The sequence below is a fragment of the Rhodnius prolixus genome, unplaced genomic scaffold (genome assembly GCF_049639745.1).
Source record: "Rhodnius prolixus isolate KJV_2025 unplaced genomic scaffold, Rpr scaffold_4, whole genome shotgun sequence".
NCBI classification, from domain to species: domain Eukaryota; kingdom Metazoa; phylum Arthropoda; class Insecta; order Hemiptera; family Reduviidae; genus Rhodnius; species Rhodnius prolixus.
In genome coordinates, this window is record NW_027411614.1 from 42,762,954 (window position 1) to 42,788,540 (window position 25,587).

A 25,587-nucleotide genomic window follows, 5' to 3' on the forward strand; every position below is an offset into this window, starting at 1 on the left:
CTTCAAACCCCTGCTTTCTTAAGCAAACTCTGAATCTCCTTCTTTCTAGGTTCACTCCTTTCTCGCCCGGAGGAAGTATATATATTGTCAGATTTTTGAAATTCTTGTTTTTGACGGAAATTACCTACCTTCCTTACTTCTATTGTGAAATCAGTGTATTTTCAGCCTTTCTTTGTTGCATACAATTTTTTTTCTTTTCTTTCTTTGCATTCATTTTACTTAGCACAAAGTTCTTAGGACAGTACTTCTGTTAGTTTTTGTACTGAAGGTAGCGGCACAATACACACAATTACTTGTAAAATCTTTGTTCTTTGTAAAATCTGAACATTTGTCGAGATTTGAGGACGATTTTGTAATAAGGTGCCTGTTTTTAGGATTATATTTCCTTTATTCTTCCCATGAAGCTGTTGTTATGCAATGCGGCTTACTGCATATAAAGCAATTACTTTATTTAAATATTGTGTATCAAGAAAAATAAAATGTAATATTTCTTTATGGAACCATTTTGCAAATTTCGCACACAAAAATCTTACTAATACTGAAGTTTACTAAATGTAATATTTATGGCAGGGGCTGCCATAAATTACTAATAGGTATGGAAACCTGACTAGTTACACTGAAGTGGCCGACAAATTCGGAAGAATTTTTTTCAAATTATGTATTTTGAGACACGTCAAGAGTTTGTTCTACCAAAAAAAAAATTTATCTCATAAGAGTGATTGATTTTGACATAAACGAGCAAATAGCATTCCAAGTTAAGGTCTAGAACCTGCCCACCCTAGAGAACCATAACTCTCTTTGTAGGGTATTCTTTACCCTTTTTTTTGGTTAGGACTGTTTCATCCAAGGGGGAAGAGAAATCATTGCCAATTTCAGTTTTAGTTCATATTTAATCGAGTTAACCTTATCTCACAGTTTTATGCCAGCTTCCATTTAAATAAATCTAAGTACAGTTCAAATTATTTATTCAAAACCAAGTTGCAATTGTTAATTAATTAATTTAAGCTTTAAAGATGATCTAGTCGCTAGCTTGGAAAGAACAAATCAAAAATAAGAACGAACTTGACCAATATTTTTTTCTCCTAACGCAGTCTTCAATTTTCACATTCAGTCTTCTCGGAACTTGCCTTTCAATTTGACCGTCTCGATACCAAGTATCTTTTCAAATTTGGTTAAAGACAAGTTTATAAAGTGGTTCCTCTGAATCACATCCAAAAATCCCTCACTGCAAAAAAACGCGATCACTAAACCGAAGTAAAAGTGTCCCAGATTTTGCATGGACTTCTCAATGGGGCGGTTTAGTGTATACTTCTTGTAAGAAGTTAAAAACTTTTAAATAGTTGTAGTCAACTTCATTAAAATCGTAAAACTGAACAATTACATCAGAAGAAGTGCGTACTAAGATAATGGTCTAATACAACAGTTTGCTTTTCTGCTGTCAGAAGTTGCATTTCGTCATAACATTAGCATCAGAGGCAACAATTTGACTGGGATGAGAGAAAGTAAAATCTGTCGAGTGTATTTCAGTCATTTTCTTTTTTTTCCCTCCAGATATTTACACAGCTGCGCTAAGATAGATGATCTGAGAATGGAAGGACAAACAAACTAGCAGTTTTATACAAAGATATCCATCTAAATGCTATCAACTACAAACAAAGATATGAAACACAATTATACTAAGAACACAAAATGCAGAAAAAAGAAGGCCCTCAACAATCTATTAGAATGGATTCTAAGTTGGCATTCAAGGCAGACAGACCGAGCGAACAATGCTCTTTCTCTAAATACCTAGATATTAATTTTCTTTTCACCAAGTCTCAGTTATCTCTTTATAATTATTTAAAGAATATTGTGTTCTCTTTGGCACTAAACTGTTGAAATTTACTTTTTCGCAATTCTAAGGAAAACTATGATATTTTAATACACAAATCTTATCTTACCTTGAACCATTTTTATGTTTCTTTTCTTTTTCAAAATTCTGTTTCCATACACAATGGCACACGTTACCTTGGTAACTGCGCAACAGTCTCCAAATAAAACAAATCTGCTGTGATGAACACTTGCTTTCGAATGTTTACTTCAGTAGATTGAGCACGATGAAAGGGTAGTTAGCCAGAAGTAGCTAGTTACTTCGTGTCCACGTTTACTGGAACTGAGATGGTTTCATGAAGAGGCAGCAGCAAGTATTAGAATTTGCTACCTCTAAATTTAAGTGTGAAACCCTTAGGCATCTAGCAATGGAAGTCGCGTCTTCTGACTTCCTTGGAACTCCTCTCCAAGCTCCCTTGGAGCTTTTCAGCTGAATAGAACGTGATATACAAGTCAATCTCATTAGCTCTGCTGGTCAAAGTGAGTAGTGTAGGCAGAGGGTCTACTTCAGACTTAATCGGACCATTTTTATTCCAATCATTTATTTTAAGAATTTTAAAACTATACATGGTACGACAAGTAAAACTGTTGAATGTGTTTATAAAGTATGTGCGTTGGCTGAAGACTAGCGCCCACCACAATGGCTTGGACTCTGGAACGGCGGCCATCCAGTGATGAAAGCCATAATAGGAGTTATGATTCTGGCCTTAAGACTAGAGAAATCTATAAATTTTTGGCCCACAGAAGATTTGTTTTATAACCGTTGAACGTTTAAATAACCAAAGATAAGACTCATAGAAGATCTAGACATCTCAAGTTTGAAGAGCATGTTTGATGTTCCACCTTAAGATGAATTATGAAGAATGTGTGAAAGGTTTTTATATAATACCCTAGAGGTATGTATGTTTTTTGTTACTGAAGTAAATATCAAGGATTGAGCTAACCAATATTACCAGTATGTGTTGCATTTGTAAAAATTAAAACAAGAACATTCTTGCACGGCAATTGTTTCCGGTGGAGGCTCGCTGCTCAAAATACTCGAGAAGAATCTGTGTCAAATGAGGCCGCATGAAAATCCGTTGTAGGAAATGGATTTTTTTAATTGTTTCACAAAAACATGAAATAGGTTACGAAGTAGGTGTGTTAACTAATTGCTTTCTTTGATTTTTCTAGGATGCAGGATGCTGCGGAAATTTGTCAGAGAAAGCACGATTTAGGTGAACACCAAGGTAAGTGAAACTCCTACATCTTCTATGGTGGTGGTTGGAAGTTCAGTCTGAAGTTTAAATTAAATTTGGGATGATGTTTTATTAGATTTGATGAAATTTGTGACGGCCCTTTTGGGATTACTTCCGTCCTATAGTGGACTAGTTGGATTTTATCGCTTCCAGAGCTGTAATAATAAGCAGAAATGTAATAAAGGTTGGTGTGTATTATTACAATTCGGCGCTAACACTGCAATACAGAGAAGTTACGGTATTTGTATTGTAATTTATTCTTGTTTTTATTTAGCAACAATTGTCTAATACTTTAAGCTCAACCAGCCATGACCAAAACGAAATTAGTAATTTGCATGAACTAGAATGGAGTGTTCTGCATGTCGAATAGCCCACAGTTCTACCCCAGCCTGGTGGGGGGCCAAATAAATAGGTTAGCTTTTTTAATCAGTTAAGCCGAACATATCAGCTCGGTCCTGTAGTCTGCTACTCGTTTAGAGTCTCTTGTTTGTGACCGGGATTTTTTTAAATACATATTCGTTTGCACATTTCAACCAACGAATGTGCTCGTTCGGGCTTAAAAATACTGTGCGAATAGAATGTATGTCAAGGTATAACAAGTTCTTTCTTCCGGAACGGCTCGATATACGTCACTTACTCCTCCTCCACTGTAATCCACTCACTCTTCCCCTCTTAATGCACTCCTTCTTGTATAACGTCACATATTTCCGATTTACTTTTACTTTTTCTTGTCATCAATAAAAAATAATACTTAATAAGAAATAATGCCTAATTTTTCAGGCAGGCTTTTCCAAACATCGATTAGGTATCGTGAAGGAGGCGCATATCTATTTTATTGTTCTCCAGATCACATTAAATTCAATCCAGAAATCGAACCCCAGCACTGCAAAACATAACTTTGCGGTCCGTTTTTAATTGAATCTCTTAATGACGGATCCATGTCTTGAAGAGACTTTTTATTCCAATCTTTAGACGTATCCCCAACTTAAAAGACGTCAATTCAATTCTTTTATGCTTTTAAATATATTTAATTATTCACTTACTTGCACTTCGTTTTTTAATGACTTTGTGGGCTGGGCTGCAAAGCTTTTGTGTGTCTCTTTTGTTAATTATTTCCGCAAAGCTCTGTAATTTAGCTGCCTTAATTTAATGGTGAGATCAATCTTCAACACATAGTTCATTCAAATATACCTTTGAAGTGCCATGAGTAGCAATGTAAGTGGCCGAAACTTAATTGTAGCTGATTATTACATACTGCGAGTAATTCATGGTGTTTTTTTAAAAAGTACTTTGGGACAGATGGGTCTCTAAGTTTCTACACTTAGGATTAGTCAAGAGTCTACACAGTCCCTTTAGTACATGGGATTTGGATCATTAAAATACAGTACCGTGAAATCCTATCGACAAGCAGCTTCTCGTGATTTTTTCATAAATCTGTTCAGCAGTTTGGTTTAAATAACTGAAAGGCTGGCTAACAGAGAATTTTGAAGGAATATATGGCTGGTGGTTGAAAGGTAAATAAATTTAAAATTCTGTAGCTTCATTAAAATGATTTTGAAAAAAAAAGTCTTGAAATAGAAAAATTATAAAGTTTTATTTTCACAGACTCATTTTTTACAATATTCCAAAAACAATCTTAATGGACGGATTTACATAGTAATAAAATATCTCATTTTTTCTGTGTAAAGCAACAATAGAATTATATAATTTATTAAAAATCCATATTTCATTATAAATAGTAGAAAGATTCGGTGACAGTAATAAGATCAACAACATACATTTATATAAAAATCTCTGAAAAAAAGATATTTATTATGAATTTTATATAAATATAATTTTTTGTTTAATAATATAAAAAGGAAAAACATAAAAAATCTAAAAATAAAGCTTCTAAATTTGATTTTTTACAGTAAAAAATAGTATTCATTTTTAAAAAAAACAAATTTACAATAAGTACAAAATTCTTTTTAAAAATCCATTAAACAGCATTGCCACAAAAAAAATAGTTCAAACTATAACCGCTAGGGGCGCCATCAACTGGGCAGTTTTTTCAACAGCTGATCGTTTTGTTTTCCCTGCATTGTGTGTTATTTGGAAGTGATTAAAGTGTTGATAAATGTTTTATTATTAGTCAATCAATAGTTTTTAAGTTTATAATTGATATTAAAGCCAATAGTTTTTGAAAAAATAAAATCTACAAATACTTTTGCTAAACTTCTACCTTGGATTTGAAGATGGTTGGATAAAAACGTTTAAAACTTAGAATAAGGTGAATAAGTTTATTTTAATTTTTGAAGAATGTCAGTTTGTTTTTTGATTCACCAAAAAAAATATTCTATTAAAAATGCTATAAGACTATTAGTCTATAACTCTATAAGTTTATTATTTACTTATTCAGTTGCCAAATATCCAAAATAAATACCAGCCTCCCCTGCTAGAAAATAGTCTTAAAATGCAAGGTAGGAAGAAAAATATGTATCATTTTACATCCTTCGTAAATAGAAGATTTCTAGATTGCTGCAAAATAGTTAACTAGAAGTGTTAGTTACATATAATAAGTAAGAATGCCCGTTACAATGCGAATCCTGACCACAAATTGATTAGTTTTTACCATGATCTTTATTAATGAATAGGTTTTCTTTTTTCATTCTCTGTTTTAATTAACAAGAATTTATTGCTACATAATTTTTGAGAAATTAAAAGAATATTCGATATCCTCAGCATCTAGAATCTCGCTGCCTAGATAATTTCTAGTTTCTACCGAACACCATCCAAAGAGTTAAATAACATTCATTTGGCTACCCTATTGCTTTTGTAGATTTCAAAAAGTGCTAATTGTGTTCATTGGAAATCGCATAATTAAGTGCTCAGTCAATTTATCAAAATAATTAATAAATAAAATTAAAGGAATGCAAACACCCAATTTTGGATTTAAAACATAGATAATTAAAAAAAGTAAAGATTGATCAAAAAGAGGCATTTTACTCTTAATGATCAATCATCAATCTTTTTCAGATTCCCGGCATTCCCCTGTTTATTTCCTCCACAAATTAACATCACATTGAACAAAAAAACTAGCATTTTGACCCATTTCAGCCTTCGTCTTACATCGAAGGAAATGTTCAGAATTTAAAGAAATAAAAAAAAAACATATTCAGTTATGTAACATTTACTATCCACCATAATAGAGTACTTCTCAAGTCTAGTCCAACAGTCATTCCTTCTCTTTCTTCTGTTTGTAGAAAGATGAGAAGTTGGTATAGACTTTCATGAAAATGGAACTCATTTTAAACATGTTCCTGGTTAATTTAGTTATGAATTTATAAATAAATAGATGGGAAGATTACCATTAGTCGCCAAGGTTCTTCATTTAATGTAGGTCTTAACAAAAGGACCTAGCACCCATCCCTCGTATTAAGAGTTTGAAAAAATAGTTTTATTCTAGATTAGAGAGAATTAAATTACTCGAAACAAAACACTATAAATAGTTGAAATAGCAAAATAAAAATACAAATAATAAAAGATAATTGCAGAAGAGATAAAAATGGAGCTATAATAGAACAGAGATAAGGGATAACTGAATATTCTTATCGAATAAAATAGCCGATGACTCAATATTGTTTTTGCATAAGAGATAAATTCATTCCATCTTTATGAATGATAATAAATTGTACTGTTTATATATTATTAGAAATATTTACACAATATATTTTATTTTATATTATAAAAAGTATCAATTATCAGTTCATTTTCTTCTCTTTTTCAAATATATATATATATATAATTAAATTTACGTACAAACATCAATAAACTATAACAACTAACATTTCTATCACGTGTTATGACTATTTGATTTTTCCAGTTTTTTGAATATACTCCAACCTGCTTTACGCTGTTCTTGAGTTGTTGGTTTTTCCGCATCTTTTTTAGCAGAATTTTCTACATTTCCACTAGTTTGGGTTTGTGATTTCTTCAATGCTGCTTCATGCTGGAAAATATTTTTAAGGGAAAAATTAAATTTCATCTTAGAGTTAACTATTTCTGATACTGGTCTAAATAAAGTAGCATATATTCACATTGAATTTTCTCCCTTTTTTATCACTTAAAATTTAAAATTGACAATAATACTTTACAGTTAGTATTGTTAGTGAGCGCAATAGAATAAAGTGCTTTCTTTAAGGTGAAGGAACACGATAATTACAGATTATCTGAACGGTAGTCCGTTAGTCTACTCCTTCTAACTTTAACTCGATACTTGCAAATCACATCTCAGTAATTTGCAAATCCATTACTTACTTCTTAATATTCTTTCCAGCTTATTTTGTAGTGTGCTTAAAACAAAACAAAAAAATCTGATATTTCTTGGTACAGTTTTGCCATACTGAGATATTGCGTGCAATCGTTTAAGAATTGACAATTTAGTGGACAGTTTGTAGAAACCATCATCCATTTATTTCGTTACTCTTTCCACTTCTGGCTGAGGTAGCTTCAAGCTGATGGATAGCTTCGCAACCAGACTCTAGTCGCGTTTTTTGATTAATTATTTAATCATTTTTTTTTTTACTTTATTTTGACTTTGATTGAAAAATCAAAGAATTAAACTGGACTTCCAGATTTTGGAATTTAACCGAATTAGTTTTAAAAATTTTAAACTTAATAAATAAGCTCTCTCCAACAAATTTGTTGAAAACGCTAACACTTTGAGCGTAATGTATAAAGAAGATATTAGATGTTTAATACTTACTAGACTCACTTTCTTAGCGCTTCTACCATGCCCGTTCGGTAAACCCTGCAAAGTGGATTTGTTTTTTTAAACAGTTTTTAAACTTGAGTACTGCAATGTTTTGTTCCAATCTAAATGATCATTTTTTATTTACAAATATTGATTTCAAAAAGTTCACAAAAATCATCTATCTCGTACCTTGTGGAGAGGAAATGAAGGTGTTACAATCTTCAAGGTCAGTCTGTCTTGGCATGAACGGATCAGATCGACAACTTGCTTATGGCTGGCCCATTTAACGTCCACACCATTTACCGATACAATGATGTCGCCTTCTTTCATCCCCGACATCTGTAAATTTAGGGGGAAAACATTTATTTATACTTCTCAACAGAAGAAAAGGTTCGAGAGAAAGAGAGCGGTTGCTAATTAACAATCTTACCTGGGCAATACTACCCGGCCTGAGATTAGTGACAACCGCTGGACTGTCGGTGGTTAAGGAGAAACCGTATCCCCTTTCTCTGCACGCACCTGCTGGATCAGTGGACAACTGTAGTTGGACACTTCGTGGTGGTGACCATCTAGTTTTAGCGGAGAATACCGGCAATGGCCCAAGATCATGGAATAAATCGGTCACAGATACTTCACCAAAGTCTGGGGTACGAGGACGAAGTTCAAATTTACTTTTTGCTGAAAACAAAATACATAAATCAGAAATTCAAACGAGTAGAGACAGACTATTTATTTATAATTTTTTTCATATTCTTAATAGAAACCGACTATTTTGATCCCAACCTAACTCTAAAGGATGTTGACTTTGACTGCAAGGCAGGTTACCAGACTAGATAATTATTCAATAGCTATAAAAATATAAATAAAATCTACACAGACAACAAAAGAATACTTTGTCCATCATCCAGGTATACAGCTAGCGCCCTGAGATTCTGAAGACTCTGTAGTCCACTATGTAGGGATACAGTTACAGGAATGGATAGATTACATTCCGTAGGGATTTGCCGGTAGTTTAAGTCACCGAACCCAGGATTCTTTTGTGACACCGACTAATCTAATAAGGAGCCTGTTCAGGGGGCTTCTAACACAGAATGAAAACATGATCCGAACCTAAGGAATACAGTCCTTTCACATAGTTGTTTCCTCTTATTTCTGACAAATAGGCTAACCATTGTCATATCTTCGCGATGCAAGTTTATTCCACGTGTCAATAAGAAGGTCTATGATGATCCGAATTGCCGCCAGTCCTTGATAGTCTAATTTCGTGAATGTTGTCGCTCCTGACTAGAGTATTCACCCTCGCATAAATATTACCTTTTAATATTTTTAAGACTAGATACAAATGACCTTTAACATATGTCTCCCTTATGCAAAAGTGTGTGCAAGCAGTGTCAAAGATAACTCTTTCTAGTCAGAAAAATTAGCTATAACGCAGCTATTACCCCAAGAAATCCAAAATCTAGAAATAGTATCAAGATATTTCACACTACGGCGGCAAATTATAATAAATTCACGATATTCAATTAATTAAAATAATTGAATCAAATAAAATAATTACTAGCAATCGGAGGTAATTCCATAATTTCTCCTCCTGTATGACCGCTAGGCTTGGATGTGCAACTCAATTTCGCGTGAACTGCATCTTTCCACCGATCCACTACCGCGGTCAGACATCTTTTAGTTCGTAATTCTCTGCACATGCGTTGTATCCTAGCCGATTCTTCATGATGACCAAGAGCTCGATTAAGGTAGGCGGCTCCTAAAAATCAAATCAAAGGCAATTTTAATAATTATGCTACTAGAAAGTAAATACAATTTGGTTACGTTCATTTTACATCTGGTAAATAAATGCTCAATACGTTCACAGTCGATTCAAATTACTTCTGGACTGTCTAGAATTAAAATACTTGACGATCCAATATATTATATTAAATAAAATGTATCTTTATAGTTTTTTTTGTAAGCGTTTTGTTGTTTTTACTTCTTTTCTAGCACTAAGTAGGGTTATATGTAGACATTCACTGTGACCTAGCGAAATAGAAATAGATGTCCTACGTAATGTAAGCTGTTCGAGTTTTACCATTCATTTCTTCCCTCCGATTCCAGAATTCCATTAAGGGAAGAGTTCTTGTTCAAAGTTAGAGGGTTCAGTAGGATCAGGAATGGAAACTTGCATGGAAAATTAACGTAGTTTATGAACTTCAGAAAAAGGTACGGCACCAGTCGTATTGTATAAGATCCAAAGGAGTGTTATTCAGAAGATACGCTAGTTGAAGGGAATGGAGAGAAAAAGGAAGGGTGTGTTTGATAGTGGTAGCTGGGAGGATTGGATCTCAAGAATGAAAGTTTTACTCTTCCTAAGTCTGGCCGATAGATGTTAGTTATAGTTCTCCTTAGCCGCTTCATTAGCAGCCGAATATGAAAAACTATGAAGGGTGGAGTGTTAGCTCAAAGGATTGTGACTGCCAATCTTGGGCAAATGGGGCTTAGAAACAGTACACATACTAAGCACAGCTGCTACTTCAGCTTTGCTGTACTCCAGTACAGTTTGTCCATTGATTCTGTTGGCCAACTTTTCCAATCCAGCCGAACTGGGTCCTAACGCTTGAGACATGAAATAGCACGCAAGTGCTGCATAATGTTCAGTTTTCAGCATGCACAATGATACCCAGGATGGTGGCAACAGATCTACTACTTCTTTGATCATAGTGTCCACCTGTTTGTAGCATGAGGATACCTGAAAGTAGAGGAGGAAAACATTAAGAGATATTCCAGCAATGAATGAATAATAATCATTGAAAAGCTACGAAAAACTAGATAAAGAAAAAAAAATGGAAATAGAAACTATGTCCACTTACAGTTTGTGCTTCATGAGCTAAATCTAAAAATATATCCGGATCGTTTTTATCTTTAGACTGTAATTGAAGTTTCTCTAGTAGACACTCCCGGGCTTGGGCCTGCAACAACATTATTGTTACCTTCACTTGCTGTTACTCAAAATAAATAATTACTTATTTAAAAAAAATATATAAAATGCTTACAGCCGCAATATTTCCCAATAACTTCAACACTGGTGAAGTTAGTTCAGCGGATGGAGGTGAAGTAAAATTGTCTTGAAGGTATTTTAGGATATCGCATGTTGTGGTCAAATAATACACCGCTTTATCCAGACCTGTTTAAATAAAGTTATTTAGTTATTATTATTAGGAGTTTAAATATTAAACTCATTTTATCGACTTATTGCTGATGCCTCGTACACAGTTGTACCTTGCTAACGTTTAAAGTAATCAATAAAATATCAAATAGCTGCCCTCGACTGGGAACCTACTGTGACATCCATTAGTTAGTGCCTCCTTTCTGTTCCGTCTGTTTAATTAAACAGAATTCTAGTAAGAGACACTTGGGCAAATGGAAAACCTGAATGGATGGATCTTTATTGGCGATTACTTTTCTTTTTAAAGAAACATGTTAATCTTTAGGAATGGGAGAAAAAGAAAGGCCTTAAATGTTAACAGTGTTATCTCGTTAGCAATGCTTGTAACTTCTGTTAGGTAATTAGACAAAGAGGACTCTTTTCCATTAATTGTTTACTCTATCAATAGTTCTTGATTGCTTTGCTCTCACTAGATGAGATTGTTGAACAATATGTCGACACTCCAACTAGAAAGTTTGTAGTAAATTGTTTTCTATACAGTCTGCTGGGCGAAAATTAAAACAACCAAAATCAAGGAATTAGTCTAGAGCCATACCTTTTGCGGTACCTCGGCACTGTTTGGCTGCTAGTTGTGTGTACAGGCAGCTCAAGTTGAATAGTACACAAGCTTTTTCAAAAGCTACAGATCTTTGAGCAGAAGGTACACCAGTTAAGGAATCAAACCTGTTAACAGAGAAAAGAGTAAATTTTAGTGCAATGTATAGAAATTGTTTTTTGTCTTTAAGTATAAGACTAGGTTAGCACATTTGTCAGAAATAAATCGACTCCTAGGGAAGTGTAATCAAAAAGAAAGCTAGACAGGGTAGACCTCGGGGTGTCGCGGTGGCGTAGGCTGAATAGCCAATTCCCCCGATGGAATCTAATCTAATCTAATCTAGACAGGGTAGAACCAGCAACATTCCTAAGAACCTTTACGGGGAAGATAGATTGTTTTTTATAACGGTTTTGTCCTGAATTTCCAGATACCTAGACAATGTACTGAATGCAAATCTAATTTTCCATCCAGGCAGCATTACAATGCCAGGGATTAATTTCATAGGACTTGATAGCCAGAGGAGCCGCTTGGATGGCCGAGTTTCGACTTTGCGACCAGCCCTGTATCAGACTGTGGCCGGTTTCCCTTGGTTCACCAAGAAACCTCGCCGAAGTGAGCACTGTATATCCCGGCTCCCCGCTTCATATGTCTTAGAACGTCATAAAATCATAAACTTTAAATACTTACATAATTATTTAAGTTCATTTTACATCTTGAAGAGATCATGTTGCCAAAATTATTTTGAAAGTATATTCTCAGATACTTTTTCATTAAGAAATTGATTATTGAAATGAATAGTTCTATTAAAACAAAACCTGGGTGCGCCTCCCCTCGGGATATCTAGGATTATGAAACATTTGTCACATAACTCACAAAACACTTTTTACTGATTACCGTTTAATTTCGTGTCTAAACTTTTTTTTAAATTTAAATTATAATCAAATACTAAATCAATAAGTTCACTGTGCAGGTTATAGAAAATAAAGTGTAAGTAATGGAACTATAGCTAAATAACAATTAAATATACACAATTATATTTTCTTATGACAAAAAATCATACATCACATTGAATGTAAACATAACGTGATCTCGTGTTACCTTCCTTGAATGTAAACATAACATGATCTCGTGTTACCTTCTTACATCATTCCTAACCTAGTCGAGCCGTACCTATCTTTAAGGAACGCCACAGATATAGCAGTCATCGTTAAATTCAGAAGGTAGCTGAAAGAATTATTACTCATTTAAGGGAAGACCAATTCGTGAACGTAAAGTATGTAACAATTAATTAGTTATAATTTATTATTAGACAACAGACAATCCTTTTTACTTAAAAATTATGGTGTTCTTCCATTACCAAGTTTTGTCGAACCAGTAAAATTCGGTTGCAGTTTATTACTTTGTAAATGTTTCCGATGATTAGCTGTACTATTTAACTAACTTAAAACAAAAATCCGATATTACTGTTTACTTTTTTCATTATAACATTAAAAAACAATGAAATGAAAATTAAATGTATTCTATAAACCACAAATATAAATTCACTCAGTTGAAATAGTGCTGATCTAGCATGTTATGGTAATATAGGTGGACTTCATAGCTCTTCATGACTCACAAAAGCATTCTTAGCTAGTTCTCTTTCAGTATGATATTACTTCGTAAGGAAAAATAAAATTATTCTAAACGCTCCACCAGATTATGCCAATGTAACTTCCTGTCTGAAGTAATTAGAACACTGTCTAACAATTCTAATATGATGTACTATGAAAGTACATTTACATGTTAATGTATATAACACCTAACCTGCCATTCTGCTCTATTCTAAGATAACCTTCAAAGAATAAAAAAAAAAAAGCATTCCTCTCGCAGTTGGGCGTTCTAATGTACATACATTGTTTTTAAAAATTTCACTTTAAGGCTTGGTCTTTTTGTCCAATAGGTACTATTGTTAAACCTACGTTAGACGCATTTTCTTTAAGCAGAGTAAAATAAGTGTGTCTGCTTCATCCAATAATAGTTATCTATGGTGGAAGGCAAGTATTAAAGCGCCATTATTAATTCGATGGCTTTTCTAGAAGAATGGACCACAGTTCACGGGTTTCAAATTCCAGCTCCTAGCAAACAAAACGTTTCAGTGAAAGAAACGTCTTTTTATGTCTTCACATTGGTTTCTATTCGTAACTGGATAGATACTCACTGAACCGCACATCCTTTTTGTAATTAACCTCACAACTTCTGCTTATCTCTAATATCGAGAATTCGTGACAGTTTACCACAAATGCACTATTTCTTTAAATATTAATAGGTTAAAGAACCTAACAACTTATGTAAATTGAAATATTACCATTCAAAGTAGATTCCTAAACTTCTGTCTGGTGGAAAAAATCTTCTCTCTACGAAATACAGCTGGTTGTAATACTGCAGTAACAACGTAACTCCAGAAGCGTCTCTACGAGGTGTTCTCATTGCCTACAATATTAAATATAATCTCTTATAAAACTTTGAAATAAATTAATCTTTTAATAATGAATAATAATTAATTAATTAATGCTTGCAGGAGAAGAATTTAAACAAGTACGCTAATGTCATCTTGGACTGAGTTACATGGCTGTGAAATCATTGTGATTGGAAGAGATTTTTGGTGTGGATGAAAGAGCCATGGATGACAGGAGATTTAAACCTGAACATAGATGCTACGATGGTGTAGGGTTAGAAAGCTTAAGCCATCGCGAACAGAGGATCAACTGTGGCATAACCTGAAGGTAAGTGTGGTAACTACTTTTAATTATATTTGGACTAAAAATTACTTGCACTTATTTGTCAGTGTTGTAAGGGTCGATCATTGTAGGAGTTCTTTCGTTTCTGCTTTTAATATCAAAAATTCTGTGCAATTTATTGCATAGATATTAATTAAACGAAGTAATGTCTTTAATATAAAAACTTTGCCGCAAAATTGTTCTTATCGCCAAAAAAATTACTTTAGTTTGATAATGCAATTTTAATTTATTTATATAACTCTGTAAATATATAAACTAATCTATTAATAGTAAATATACCTCTCTAAGATCCATAAATTCTTGTATTGCTTTTTCATATTTTGCTCCATCTTCACTATAATGTTCCAAAATGAAATCCTATTTCACAAAACGTAACATTTAATAGAAGTAATGTTCATTTATTAGAAATATACGATTTTTATAGCTGAGAGAAATTAGTTAAGTTTTTTTTAAATGAGTTTAGTTGCAACAATGATTACCTTGAATGGTTCCATAAAGTCTATCTCCTTGGTTTCCTTCAATCCAAGTGCAATCATCGGCATAACTGGTTCAGTGCTGCAACAATAGAAAACTGTAATAATAATTTCTCTTTTTGTTCGAGATACTTCTTGACAAAATTATGACCTACACTAATCAATGGTACTACTAGATGTTTTTGAAATTTTGAATGTTTCGAAATGATTTTTTTGATGCGGTTTATGTAGTATTATATATTATATAATCATATTACACAAAGTAAAAATAATATTGTAGTTTGTCGAATTTCTTTAAATTCTGTTTGCATATACAACTCAAGTAGGGCTCAAATTTTATTTCGTTAAGCATATAATTATGGTGTTGTTGCCGCACTGTACCGTGAAGTACTCTTGCTTCTAAGAGGTTGTACTCCCTATATTCCCAAGGTTGGTTGTCCAATCTAAACAAGGAATTTCACTTTCTATTCAAACGTCCAGCTGTAAGTAAATAAAGTAAGTAAACCTGTCTGAACGTGCCCTTTCATTTTTTTTAGGGCTTCATCCTTCCATCTTTCTGGATCTTTGTCTAACTTATTTCCTCTATAACTGTCAGTTTTTCTTTCTATTTCTTTAAATCTCCAGATCTTTCTATTGATGCTAACTGACTTGCAACTTTCCTGCATCGTTCGCCAAATCATCTCAGCACTTTCACTAATTATATCCCATTTTTTCACTTTTACATCTCTAGATTTGTTTACTACTCTTAGTTCTTCTAAATTTTTGTCTTCTTGAAGGGGGGGGAAAAATTGGTTACTTTAAAACTAGAGCAGTTACTTGCATTTCCCTCTCACTTTTAGAAAAGACTTAAAATGTAGCAGATTTATTGAAGTGAAGAACACGAAAGTGGTTATAAGAACTATTATAGGGTAGCTCCACATATGAGACCAAACGTGAAGTTGCATTGATAATCTTTTGACAATTTTAATATAAAATTGTGATCTTCCGTCCCTGTCCAATATGTACACCGATTTGTGAGTTAGTAACATCCCCACATTTGTTTTCTCTCTCACTCGTTCAGGGAACCTCACAAACATGGTTTTGAGGCTAAAACATAATTTTGAAATTTAGTCAGGACGGACTAAAAATCGTTGAATTGCATTTGCAATAGTTTATTATCTGTAATTAAACTATAAATATTTATAATAATTATTTTAGCATGAAAGATTTCTCTTTTCACATTGGACAAATACTAAATTTTGGAAATCTTCCAGTAGAAAACCAGTATGCGCTTACTTGTTGATTATTTTATTTATAACGGTGCCCGGTCTCCAGTACGCCGGTACTGGTCGTGATTTCAAAGTGAAACTTGGCGTTCTACAGCAGAAATGTTGTTGCATTCTAATTCTAGACTGCAATCTCTCAACCTTGCAAGGAAAATGTTAAATAGAAAGGTCACTCGCGCTGTCTTCTACATGTTTATCCTTACTTAACACATCTGTTCAAAACACTTACTTACTACAATTATTACAATTCTAGTTGTAAATTTTCGTGAAACTTGCAATTTTTACTGAAGTTTTTTTCTTTTTTGGTTGAAACATCGATGGACTCACCATTTCTTACACAATCTGTGTTTAAACCACAATGGTTCTCAAACTGTGGTTATGCTATCACAACGCTTCTATAAATGATACGCAAGCGCACAACATGTAATAAAAAGAAAATATATACTTTAGAGTAGCGTGGTACTTTTATCTGGATAAGCTGTAGCCGTGATGTCTCTCCCAGTTTTTGTGCGGTATCTGATGGATATCTCTGGTTGGAGGAAAATATCTAAATAATATTTTACGAATAACTGGTAATGACTCGCTTTCTAAAATGAGGATTAAACTAGATCAGGATTAATTTCCACTCTAGGAAGGAAGTCAAGAAAATCGAGATATTTAAAATATAAAAGAGAAAGATATTTAAATATACTCCCATTTCCGGTCATCAGTTAAAGCCACAATGTGAGGGATATACACAGATAGTATGATCCAAAATCATTTCCATCGCCTCCTGGTAAGTGTTAAACTTAAACCAAAAATATGTGCCTACGATCGATAATAATTATATATACGCTTGACCGCAATTAGTGTTCGAACTTTTCATCCGGAAAAATAATAGCTTTGACGAAGGTTTTGAGTTTTAGGTGACCGCGTAAAGTAATCGGTGTGCCCTTGGCTTATCGAAGGCCAGACTTCGTAGCCATAAGCCTAAAATTAGTTAATTTCACAAGCGGAAGTATGTATACCACTTATAGAACGGATGTTTGTAATTTTTATTATTTTTTCAAAAATGGCACCTACGATTTTCTCTAAATTTCGCGTATCTGTACCTTTTGCTAGGAAAATTCGTTCTAAGGAAAAAATTTAGAAATTGGTGTGGAATTTCGTGGAGAATTTAGCAAGTGAAAGACGTATAATTGTAATTACCAAATTAATCTACTAAAATAATCCTTTAAACTACTCTCTTTCCTCTATAGGCCATCTCGAAATATCCTCCATATGGACTCAGGCACCGTTGTCACCATAACCTGTAATATATCGACCGCGTGGACGGGACTAGGTCAGTGCTTAGCGATACTGGTTGGAACCCTTTCGATTTTCTCTTCCTAGGAGCTTCTTACAGCTCACTATCTCTCGTTTCAGACAACATTGTCCGCAGGCGGACAGTACACCGCAAAAAGCTCCTGGCGTCAATGAATTCAGATGTTATCGCGCCTTAAATTAAAAAACAAAAACCGTGATTAAAATATATATCCATTGACAACTCCATCGAGAAAATTTGACCCTTAACACTTAGCTTTCAACTCAGCATCCAGTAAGAGAAAGTAACTAATTAATATCAGCTGTTAGCATACTAAAATCTAGCGCCGATTTCAGAGAATATAATTAATGAATAGGAACTAAACTAAATATGCCAAAAATGGATTCCTTCTAGTTTTTTATGTATTTAAATAGCATTTAATTATACTTCTTTAGTATTTAACTGTTTTTAATTTGAATAGAAACTTTAAAAAGTGGTTTCCACCCAAGTAATAACATACTTTCACAAAGCTTGAAACGCCTGGTGTGTTTACTAGATAGTGTTTGTAGTCGTTGTTGTTGTTGTTTAGTTAATTGCTGCGGTTGTATTGGTAAACATGCGCGTACTTCCGGAATTATTCATGATGTGAATGGTCGATACACATGCGCGATCATGTGGATCCAAAATTTCTTTCTTACTACTTCTTCTTCAGTTTCTACCATCTTTTAACTTTTTTATTAATTAGATAACAATTAATAAAAATAATAAATAATTTTGTTATGTAAAGATAATTATTCAATTATTTGTCACATCAGCCAGCAGTTATAGCAAATTCTTTATATTTAATAAAGGGGAATTGCATTTAGACATGACTGATCATCAGCTGAAGCGTCAATGATGCGGTTACAGGCTCAGAGATAACGAAAACATTTTCTCATAATAACTTAAAAAAATTGCCTCAGTTATACGTCACCGGTTAGCCTTAAAGGCTAAAACCTTAGTAACCAAACAGATTATTAAGTTTAAAGTCTCTACGCCTTACGGTTTGTTAGCTGTTTTGTACTTAGACATACACACGCTCATCAAGCAGCCCAGGCGATAAAAACGTTTGCGGAAATTTGAGAAGACTGCAATACTTCCCCTTCCTGCTTGAATGAGACCTCTCTTAAGTTTAAACAAAAAAAAAGCCAAATATTTTCCTGAACAATCATCATACTTAAAATTGAATGATGAGTATTCTTCACTGAAAGCATCCGTTTTTAGGACTTGCAGGTTGTAAAGTTGGTAATAGGATTGCTCAAAAAATGGCAAATTGAAATTTTATATTTCGACTCGGCGCCACCAAAGATCGTGACAATAAGATTTTGGATAAAAACGGCTACAACGATCATCAATTTCTTACTACTGCTCCAAGGCATTGAGTAGTAAGATTGACCCTATGTCATCTTGCGGACCCCGCTTGAGAATGAAAGCAATTTAGGGGACTAAAGATTTAAAAAAATTAAAATTCCTTAAAAATTCTATTTAAAATCGAAAAAAATCACCGGAAACTGTAACTTTATATTACCCATGGTACCTGACAGAATCTTAGCAATTAAATTTTCTATACCGGAAGAGCCTTTTACTTTGAATAAATTTTTCAATGATTTGATATTTTCTTTAAATTTTGGTGTCTACTGTAGGTCTATAAGTTATTTTCCATTCAAAAATTCGTTTTGAGGGCAAACTGTTAGAAATCGAGCAAAAGAACATCATATGAGCTTGCATCCAGGTCTGGATATTTAGATTAGATTTAACGGGCGGGACGGGACCTGTACCCCTCAGCACCGCAGCCACAAGAGGCTTATTGTGCCTTCTCTCTAAGTCTAGTAAGTGAAACCTCCCCTTCTAAGAAGGTTGAGGACTTTCCCTACCAGTTCCTTCTGCGCTACAATCTCCTTTGGTCTCAAAGTACTCAAAGATCGCAACGCAATCGAATAACAGGTGAGAGGCCGTTTCTTCCTCTTCCTGGCTCAATCTGCACAACGGTTCCTAGCTGATAAGTCTTATCTTATGCAGTTGCTTCCTGAACCTACCATGCCCCGTGAATAGGCCTGTAACCAGAGTAATCTGATTTCTGCCTAAGCCTAAAGTCTCTTTGGTTCTTTGTTTACACAGCAAGGGCATAACACTCTTGCTGTGTTTGACCCCAGGAAGCATCACCGAGTTCTTTTCGTGTTCTCTCCAGATCCAGTCTCTGAGAGCCTCAGATATTTAGAACTGTGGTAATCGCAGTGAGGGACTAAACTGGTTGATCATTTGCTTCAGTAAGTTTGTAAAAAAACGAGCTATTTTAAAAAAAAAAAACCGTTGCAAAGAAAGCTCTTTCACTATGGTTTATTAAACCTTACTTATCATTCCGTGGAATATTATCTGATGGTGAAGTTAAACTAGTATGATGGTAAAAAAAACCTGACGAATAATTAGCGAGGAGAGAATAAAACTGACGAATAACGGGTTATAGACCGCTCTTCGACTGCCTATGTTCCTAATAATGCTAAAAAATACGCTAACAAAACTGTAAACATGTTAATATGTATGGGTACTATTACTACATAGATAGAGTTGCATATAATGCTAGTAGAAACTATGATGATAGTACATTATTAGTGTTTGCGGTCTAGATGTTAGCCTGATAGCGACTCTGTAAAGTCTAATCGCAGATATGTTATTATTTGTTCCGTTTCCACTGATAGGACAGCATGCCCTAACTACACCAAATATATCTGCAGTGTTTTTGTTTTTTTTACCCCATTATTGCACTTATTATTGTATCGCCAAAATTTAACCATCCATCACGTGGAAATAGATCAAATTTCTATCGTAAACAGCCAACAGTTGCGCCTCAACCATCAGCACTGTTCTATCTCTTTAATTGAGCGGAACAAGTAATTCATTAAATGAGATACAAGTGTAAAGTACTCCACGATGTACGCTGTTATCTGTATTTGATCATTTTATTATTTCTATTTCAATGTAAGTGATATAACTTAGTCTTTCTTAATTTTCACTTTGAGCTCCAAATTCGTTTACATAAATAAACTTTGTATTTTTTTTTGCCTTTTTTTTGGCGTTGGCTTCCGCCATACAGCCAGCATCGTCTAGGTGCTTATCACTAGAATATCACTCACTCTCCATTCTTACTAATACATACATTCGCTTCACACATTCATCCCTCTACTATATACAACTATTTACATAAACTACAACTAATGGATGGATCAGTACTCTGTATTCCTGCCATCCTTATAGCTTAAACGAAATTAAAATCACGTAATCCTTCTCTAATCATTTTCTTCAAGTCATTCTAATCGGCTATAACTTTTAAATACATTCATATTTCTGTGCTAGCTCTGCTATAGATCTAAGCACATAGATGTTGATGGAGAATATTATATCTTCATAGCGAAATGGTGCATCTAAATAATCGCGTATAAGTCGTCAAACATTCGTTTCCTTTCTACCACATAACGTGGACATATCATTATTATTCGTATTCCATCAAAGTGTTACAATAACGTTAGTTCAGTGCAGTAAGAATCCCTTGGAATAGTCAGGCTGCTATGAAAGCCTTAGTGCTCATCAGAGCTGATCAGAATGACAACTGAGAAGAAGACGAAATGAACCAGGAAAAACAGAAAAATAGTTTCCCCCTTTTTTTGGGTTCCTGGATAGTGCTGAAGCTGAGGAATGTGTAACCATGAGGCAGTCTTTTTCTGTGTTCGACCGGCGCTAGAAGTAGTTGTCTTTAATAGGGAACCATTTGAAAGATTCATCAAAGGGTTGAATCTAAGGATTCTTTCTTGGGATTATCGACTGGAACAGGAAGGATGCAAGGAAATAGCGACGCTGATTACCTGACATACACTTTAGGCTCGGCAATGGTTCAGTAAGAATTTCGGATTTAGACTAATGCAGTGCTAACAGTGTAAAATGTGGAATCTACAGTACCCAGGGTAATGTAGCGCTTCGCCAATGTACACTACAACTAGATATTTAAATAATATATATATATAATTACAATCACGTGACGCGTTGTAACTTTTTTTTTAAAATAGTGTATTCACTTGCATGTCCGCGAGTTCATAAACAGTTCAATTTAAAACAGTAGCGTGAGTGAATACTCCAAATGATTAATTCCATAGTTCTTTTTGAGAGGAAGTATATCGATCAGATCAGGTTTTCCAAAATTAAGTTTTCACCAGAAATAAGATCCTCCCTCCAACAACAAAATAAATTCTCCTGCGTTAAAGTTCCAAATAGAAGTTTATTGGCCACCATGGACGACATGTTGGGAATGCGAAGTCACAGAAACACGAGGAAATCGCGAATCATTGGACAAAAAGAATCTCTTAACTCATACCGCCGGTTAGAGGATTTGTTCTAAAACTTTCTGAAGCGGAAACGTGCAGAGAAAGCGAAATTATAAATTTTACTGTCCTACGTTTTTTTTTTTATTTATTTTTTAATTTCAACTCGTGTCTAATGAAGTGATAAATTAGTAAAAATATATAAATAAATATTAACAGTAACACTAGCATAATACAGGCAGACTACTTGACAATATTTCTGCCACTTTTAGCTACGTCCAGAAATTTGAATTGGAAGATATAAGCAATAAAAAAAAATATTCTAAAAGATTTATTTTATCGCATATAATACACAGCCTTCTAAAAACCATAAATAAATATTTATTAAATTATTTATTAAAGAAAATATAAATGAAAGACGACACCAAAAACAGCTAACAGACGGACATACTGTACAGACACATACTCTAGAGAACTAGACACCTGTTTCCAACTTTCACCTGGAGCCGCAACTTGGACCTCCATTCCAGCGCCTCTTTCACTGATCCAACAACTTTCTGTCCGCCTCTTTAAATAGATTTCTTCACCGCCATATTACTGTATAGTCTTTCTATCGGGGATATTAATAGTATTAATGGTGTCTCTCTCTCTTTCTTCAATACTAATACTATTATTTATTCTCTTACTTTCTCTTACCCCCTTTGGAAGAGCAACAGTGGTAATCTTACTCTGAGAAACTGTTCTAAATAATGTAGGAAGTTCCGCTGTGTTATTTTGTTTAGAGTGGTAGAGGTATATTTAATCAGCTGACCTAACTGGTCTCGACCAAAATCAGCTGAGATGTAAATTTACGTAGGTCAAAAATCCAAAAGATTTATCGTGCAGCTACAGATATATCCCAGCATTTGTTTCATATGTTTCTACTTTAACTGACAATACTAGGTAACAGAACTCTACAGAAACGTTTTTATCAGTTTTTGAAGACTTGGTTTGTTTTTGGTATACGTTGGTTTGTGACTTTTTCTCGGGAAATTCGATTAGGGATTCTTTTAGGAAAAGCAGTAGGCAGATTTCCCTCAATGCGCCATTTTCCAGTGATTTACAGCCCTTTCTCTTCTGCACTGTTAAGGGGGGGTAAAATATTTTGCTAAAAATCCAGTTTGAAGGGAGTTTCCCAATCCGAAGTAGCTCTTTAATCGATAGTTTGTTCCATTTTCCAAAAACACCTTTTATGCAAACTCCTTATTTACAATATTTAAAACGTTTTTCGGTTATCAGTTTTGTAGGAATGTTTGTATTAGGTCACTTCTTAGAGAGAGGTTTAAAGTAGGCTTCCCAGTAAGGTTAAATTTTATTTTAAGGTCAGTTATGCAAAAGGCAAGACCAGGGTTAACTTTTTACTAATTATCCTCGTATATTCATGGCATCTTTGTTTCTATATTTCTCTTGCGTCCAGTAGAGATCGATCTACGCACTCTTGACCCTTGCCTCTGCCTGTATAAGAAGAAACAGTGTCGACAATCGCAAAAGTAGCAGCTGATCTTGGAGTATCAATGTCCATCTCAAAACATCTAACCGCATGCAAAGCATAGCCCCATTTCTGTACCATGATATGCTTACATCTCCTCCATTCTTTATGGACCAAATCTTGATAACTTAACTTCCCCAGAATTCATGTGTTTTTCGAAGGAAATGTTTAGTTCATGTTTGATCAAGCTTAAAGAGAGAGACGTGCCGGAGTCTTCCAAGTGAGAATAGCCTCCTTTTAGTTCAATAATATTTAAACTGTGTCGGTCCTAGCTGAAAGAAAGACAAGTTGGAGATACAGTCTTCTTTTTTGAGGTATATTGTTTTCATACTCCACTAAAAACTATTTGGAACGTTCAAATTATGAACTGCCAACATTTTTTTAAATCGCCATATCGATTACCAGTAATGTGTAGACGCAAATCGATCAATTTGGACTAAGATATTGTAATAATGATTACGTTATATTCTCCGATAGAAAATTATCAGCTTGACTAATCAAATTCCATATTATCCCGAATAATCAACTGTTTTCAAAAAAAAAGTTTCCACACTTTAGGAGAAGGCGTAACTAATATAGCGTTAAATGACTGTCAAAGTTAAAGAAAGTTTTCTTAAATATTCAGCATGATTGTTGGATACGAGAGTGGTTGGTAATTAAAGTTTTCCAAAACATTGAACAAGCAGAAATGTATCATTATGCGCTTCAATCTCGATGCTTTTCCTTTTTCTTTAGTTTTTTTCTTTGCATAGCACACTTGGTGCTGCAGTGTTACGCTACAATGATTTATCGAACGAGTCTAAACAACATTGGCCACAGAGTCTTATTAGTGTATTCCACCTTCATTCAGTAACAGAATATATGCTAATATTATCTAGTTAATGCAGCATGTTGTTGGCAAGTTAATTTCATGAGAGACTTTTTTTTTTTTTTTAGATAATTGTTTGATAATTGTTAACTAGTTCCCCGGACTTATGGGGATACCAAATGGCTGGCGGGGTGCTGTAAAGTAGGTTTACAGGACTTTCCCATCAGCTCATTATTATCACCTGCCAACTTAAGCAATTACTTCTTCTTTTATTTTTCTAAGAAGCTGTATTATGAAACAGGGAATTATCTATCACACTGCCAAATCTTGTACCATATTATTATACCTTATACCGTACCATAATATCAGGGCATCAATTATCTTTTCTTAAAAAGTGAGGTGTGGCTTAGTAGAAATTATCAATAAAAAAAAAGTTTGATTATCTTTATTAACGTTTTGATTGAGCCTGAATTATCTTTATTTATTTTTTTTTATTTTAACCAATACTGTCCATCAACAGACAGCGAGCTGTAGAGGCTCTCAGAAGTGAAGAAAACTAACCGAATGTATCTTTGGGGAGTACTTAAAATCATTGTTAATCTAAGTATGCTCTTGAGGCTTAGAAAATGATGGATCTTCCTACATAAAAAAATCAATATCTGAGGTCACTGGCGCTCGGAGCTTTTTTCGGAGCTTTTTTTTTCATTTGCCGGCCTCCGAATAGTGTCCTCTTATTACTCGTTACCAGCAGCTTAATTCCAATCCGGGAACTCCTCGTTGGAATCCAGTGTACGCTAACCACTGTGCTAATTCCTTCTTTAAGACTTCCTCTTAACTACAATTCTGAAGGACTCCTTCAAACTCGGGATTTTAACAACACACTTCTTTTACAATGCATAGAATTCCGTACAATTCATTGATAAATCACTTGCGGACAATTTCCTTCCTGGGGTGACTACAAACTGTCCATTATCGGACGATGACGGTCTCCTATAAAGGACAGCAAGCCGGCGGAGTCGAACCTGCACTTCATTGAACTAATTCTTGTAATAACCTCAATTATTTCATTAATAATCAATTCATCTTCGAATTTGTGTTAAACGTTCAACTTCATCGTAACACATAAAACCACCGGCGAATTGCTGATGATTTACTCCATTATGTGGCAGCAGCTTTTCACAGCACGCAGTAAAAACCTGACTGTATTAAGTTAAGAACTTGTACTCCAATGAATCTCCCCAAAAGAAATGAATCTTCAATCCGGATTAGAAAATTACGTCTGCACCCCCATCCTATTAGGTATTTTAGTAGACACGCATTTCGGCGGAATTTTTGTTAAAAAAAAAAAAAAAATACAGTTTATTGCCCATCTAAATGATGATTCAGAACCAACTGGTTTTTTTTTACTGGTCAATAAACAAGATGATGGATGATGTCAAAAACTTGAAATGTGTGTTTTGGCGTTTTATAAAATTTAAACCTACACTATCATCAAACCTATACCATTATTTTTATTA

The 25,587-nt window shown here is 34.1% G+C and overlaps 1 protein-coding gene across 3 annotated transcripts in view; it reads right to left on the bottom strand.

Annotated features, from left to right (window-relative positions):
• Nucleotides 1–4,682: 4,682 nt before the first annotated feature.
• Nucleotides 4,683–25,587, bottom strand: part of Rhp (GTP-Rho-binding protein rhophilin) — a 39,973-nt gene continuing 19,068 nt past the window's right edge. For all 3 annotated transcript variants that reach the window (XM_074131179.1, XM_074131177.1, XM_074131178.1), the window contains exons 4-15: nucleotides 14,845–14,920; nucleotides 14,645–14,722; nucleotides 13,933–14,057; nucleotides 11,589–11,716; nucleotides 10,881–11,011; nucleotides 10,698–10,796; nucleotides 10,345–10,576; nucleotides 9,398–9,598; nucleotides 8,270–8,517; nucleotides 8,029–8,178; nucleotides 7,852–7,896; nucleotides 4,683–7,095 (exon numbers count right to left, since the gene is read on the bottom strand). In XM_074131179.1, the coding sequence (XP_073987280.1) occupies nucleotides 6,940–7,095; nucleotides 7,852–7,896; nucleotides 8,029–8,178; nucleotides 8,270–8,517; nucleotides 9,398–9,598; nucleotides 10,345–10,576; nucleotides 10,698–10,796; nucleotides 10,881–11,011; nucleotides 11,589–11,716; nucleotides 13,933–14,057; nucleotides 14,645–14,722; nucleotides 14,845–14,920 (1,669 nt within the window). In that variant the 3' untranslated portion in view covers nucleotides 4,683–6,939. The remainder of the gene's footprint in view (nucleotides 7,096–7,851; nucleotides 7,897–8,028; nucleotides 8,179–8,269; nucleotides 8,518–9,397; nucleotides 9,599–10,344; nucleotides 10,577–10,697; nucleotides 10,797–10,880; nucleotides 11,012–11,588; nucleotides 11,717–13,932; nucleotides 14,058–14,644; nucleotides 14,723–14,844; nucleotides 14,921–25,587) is intronic.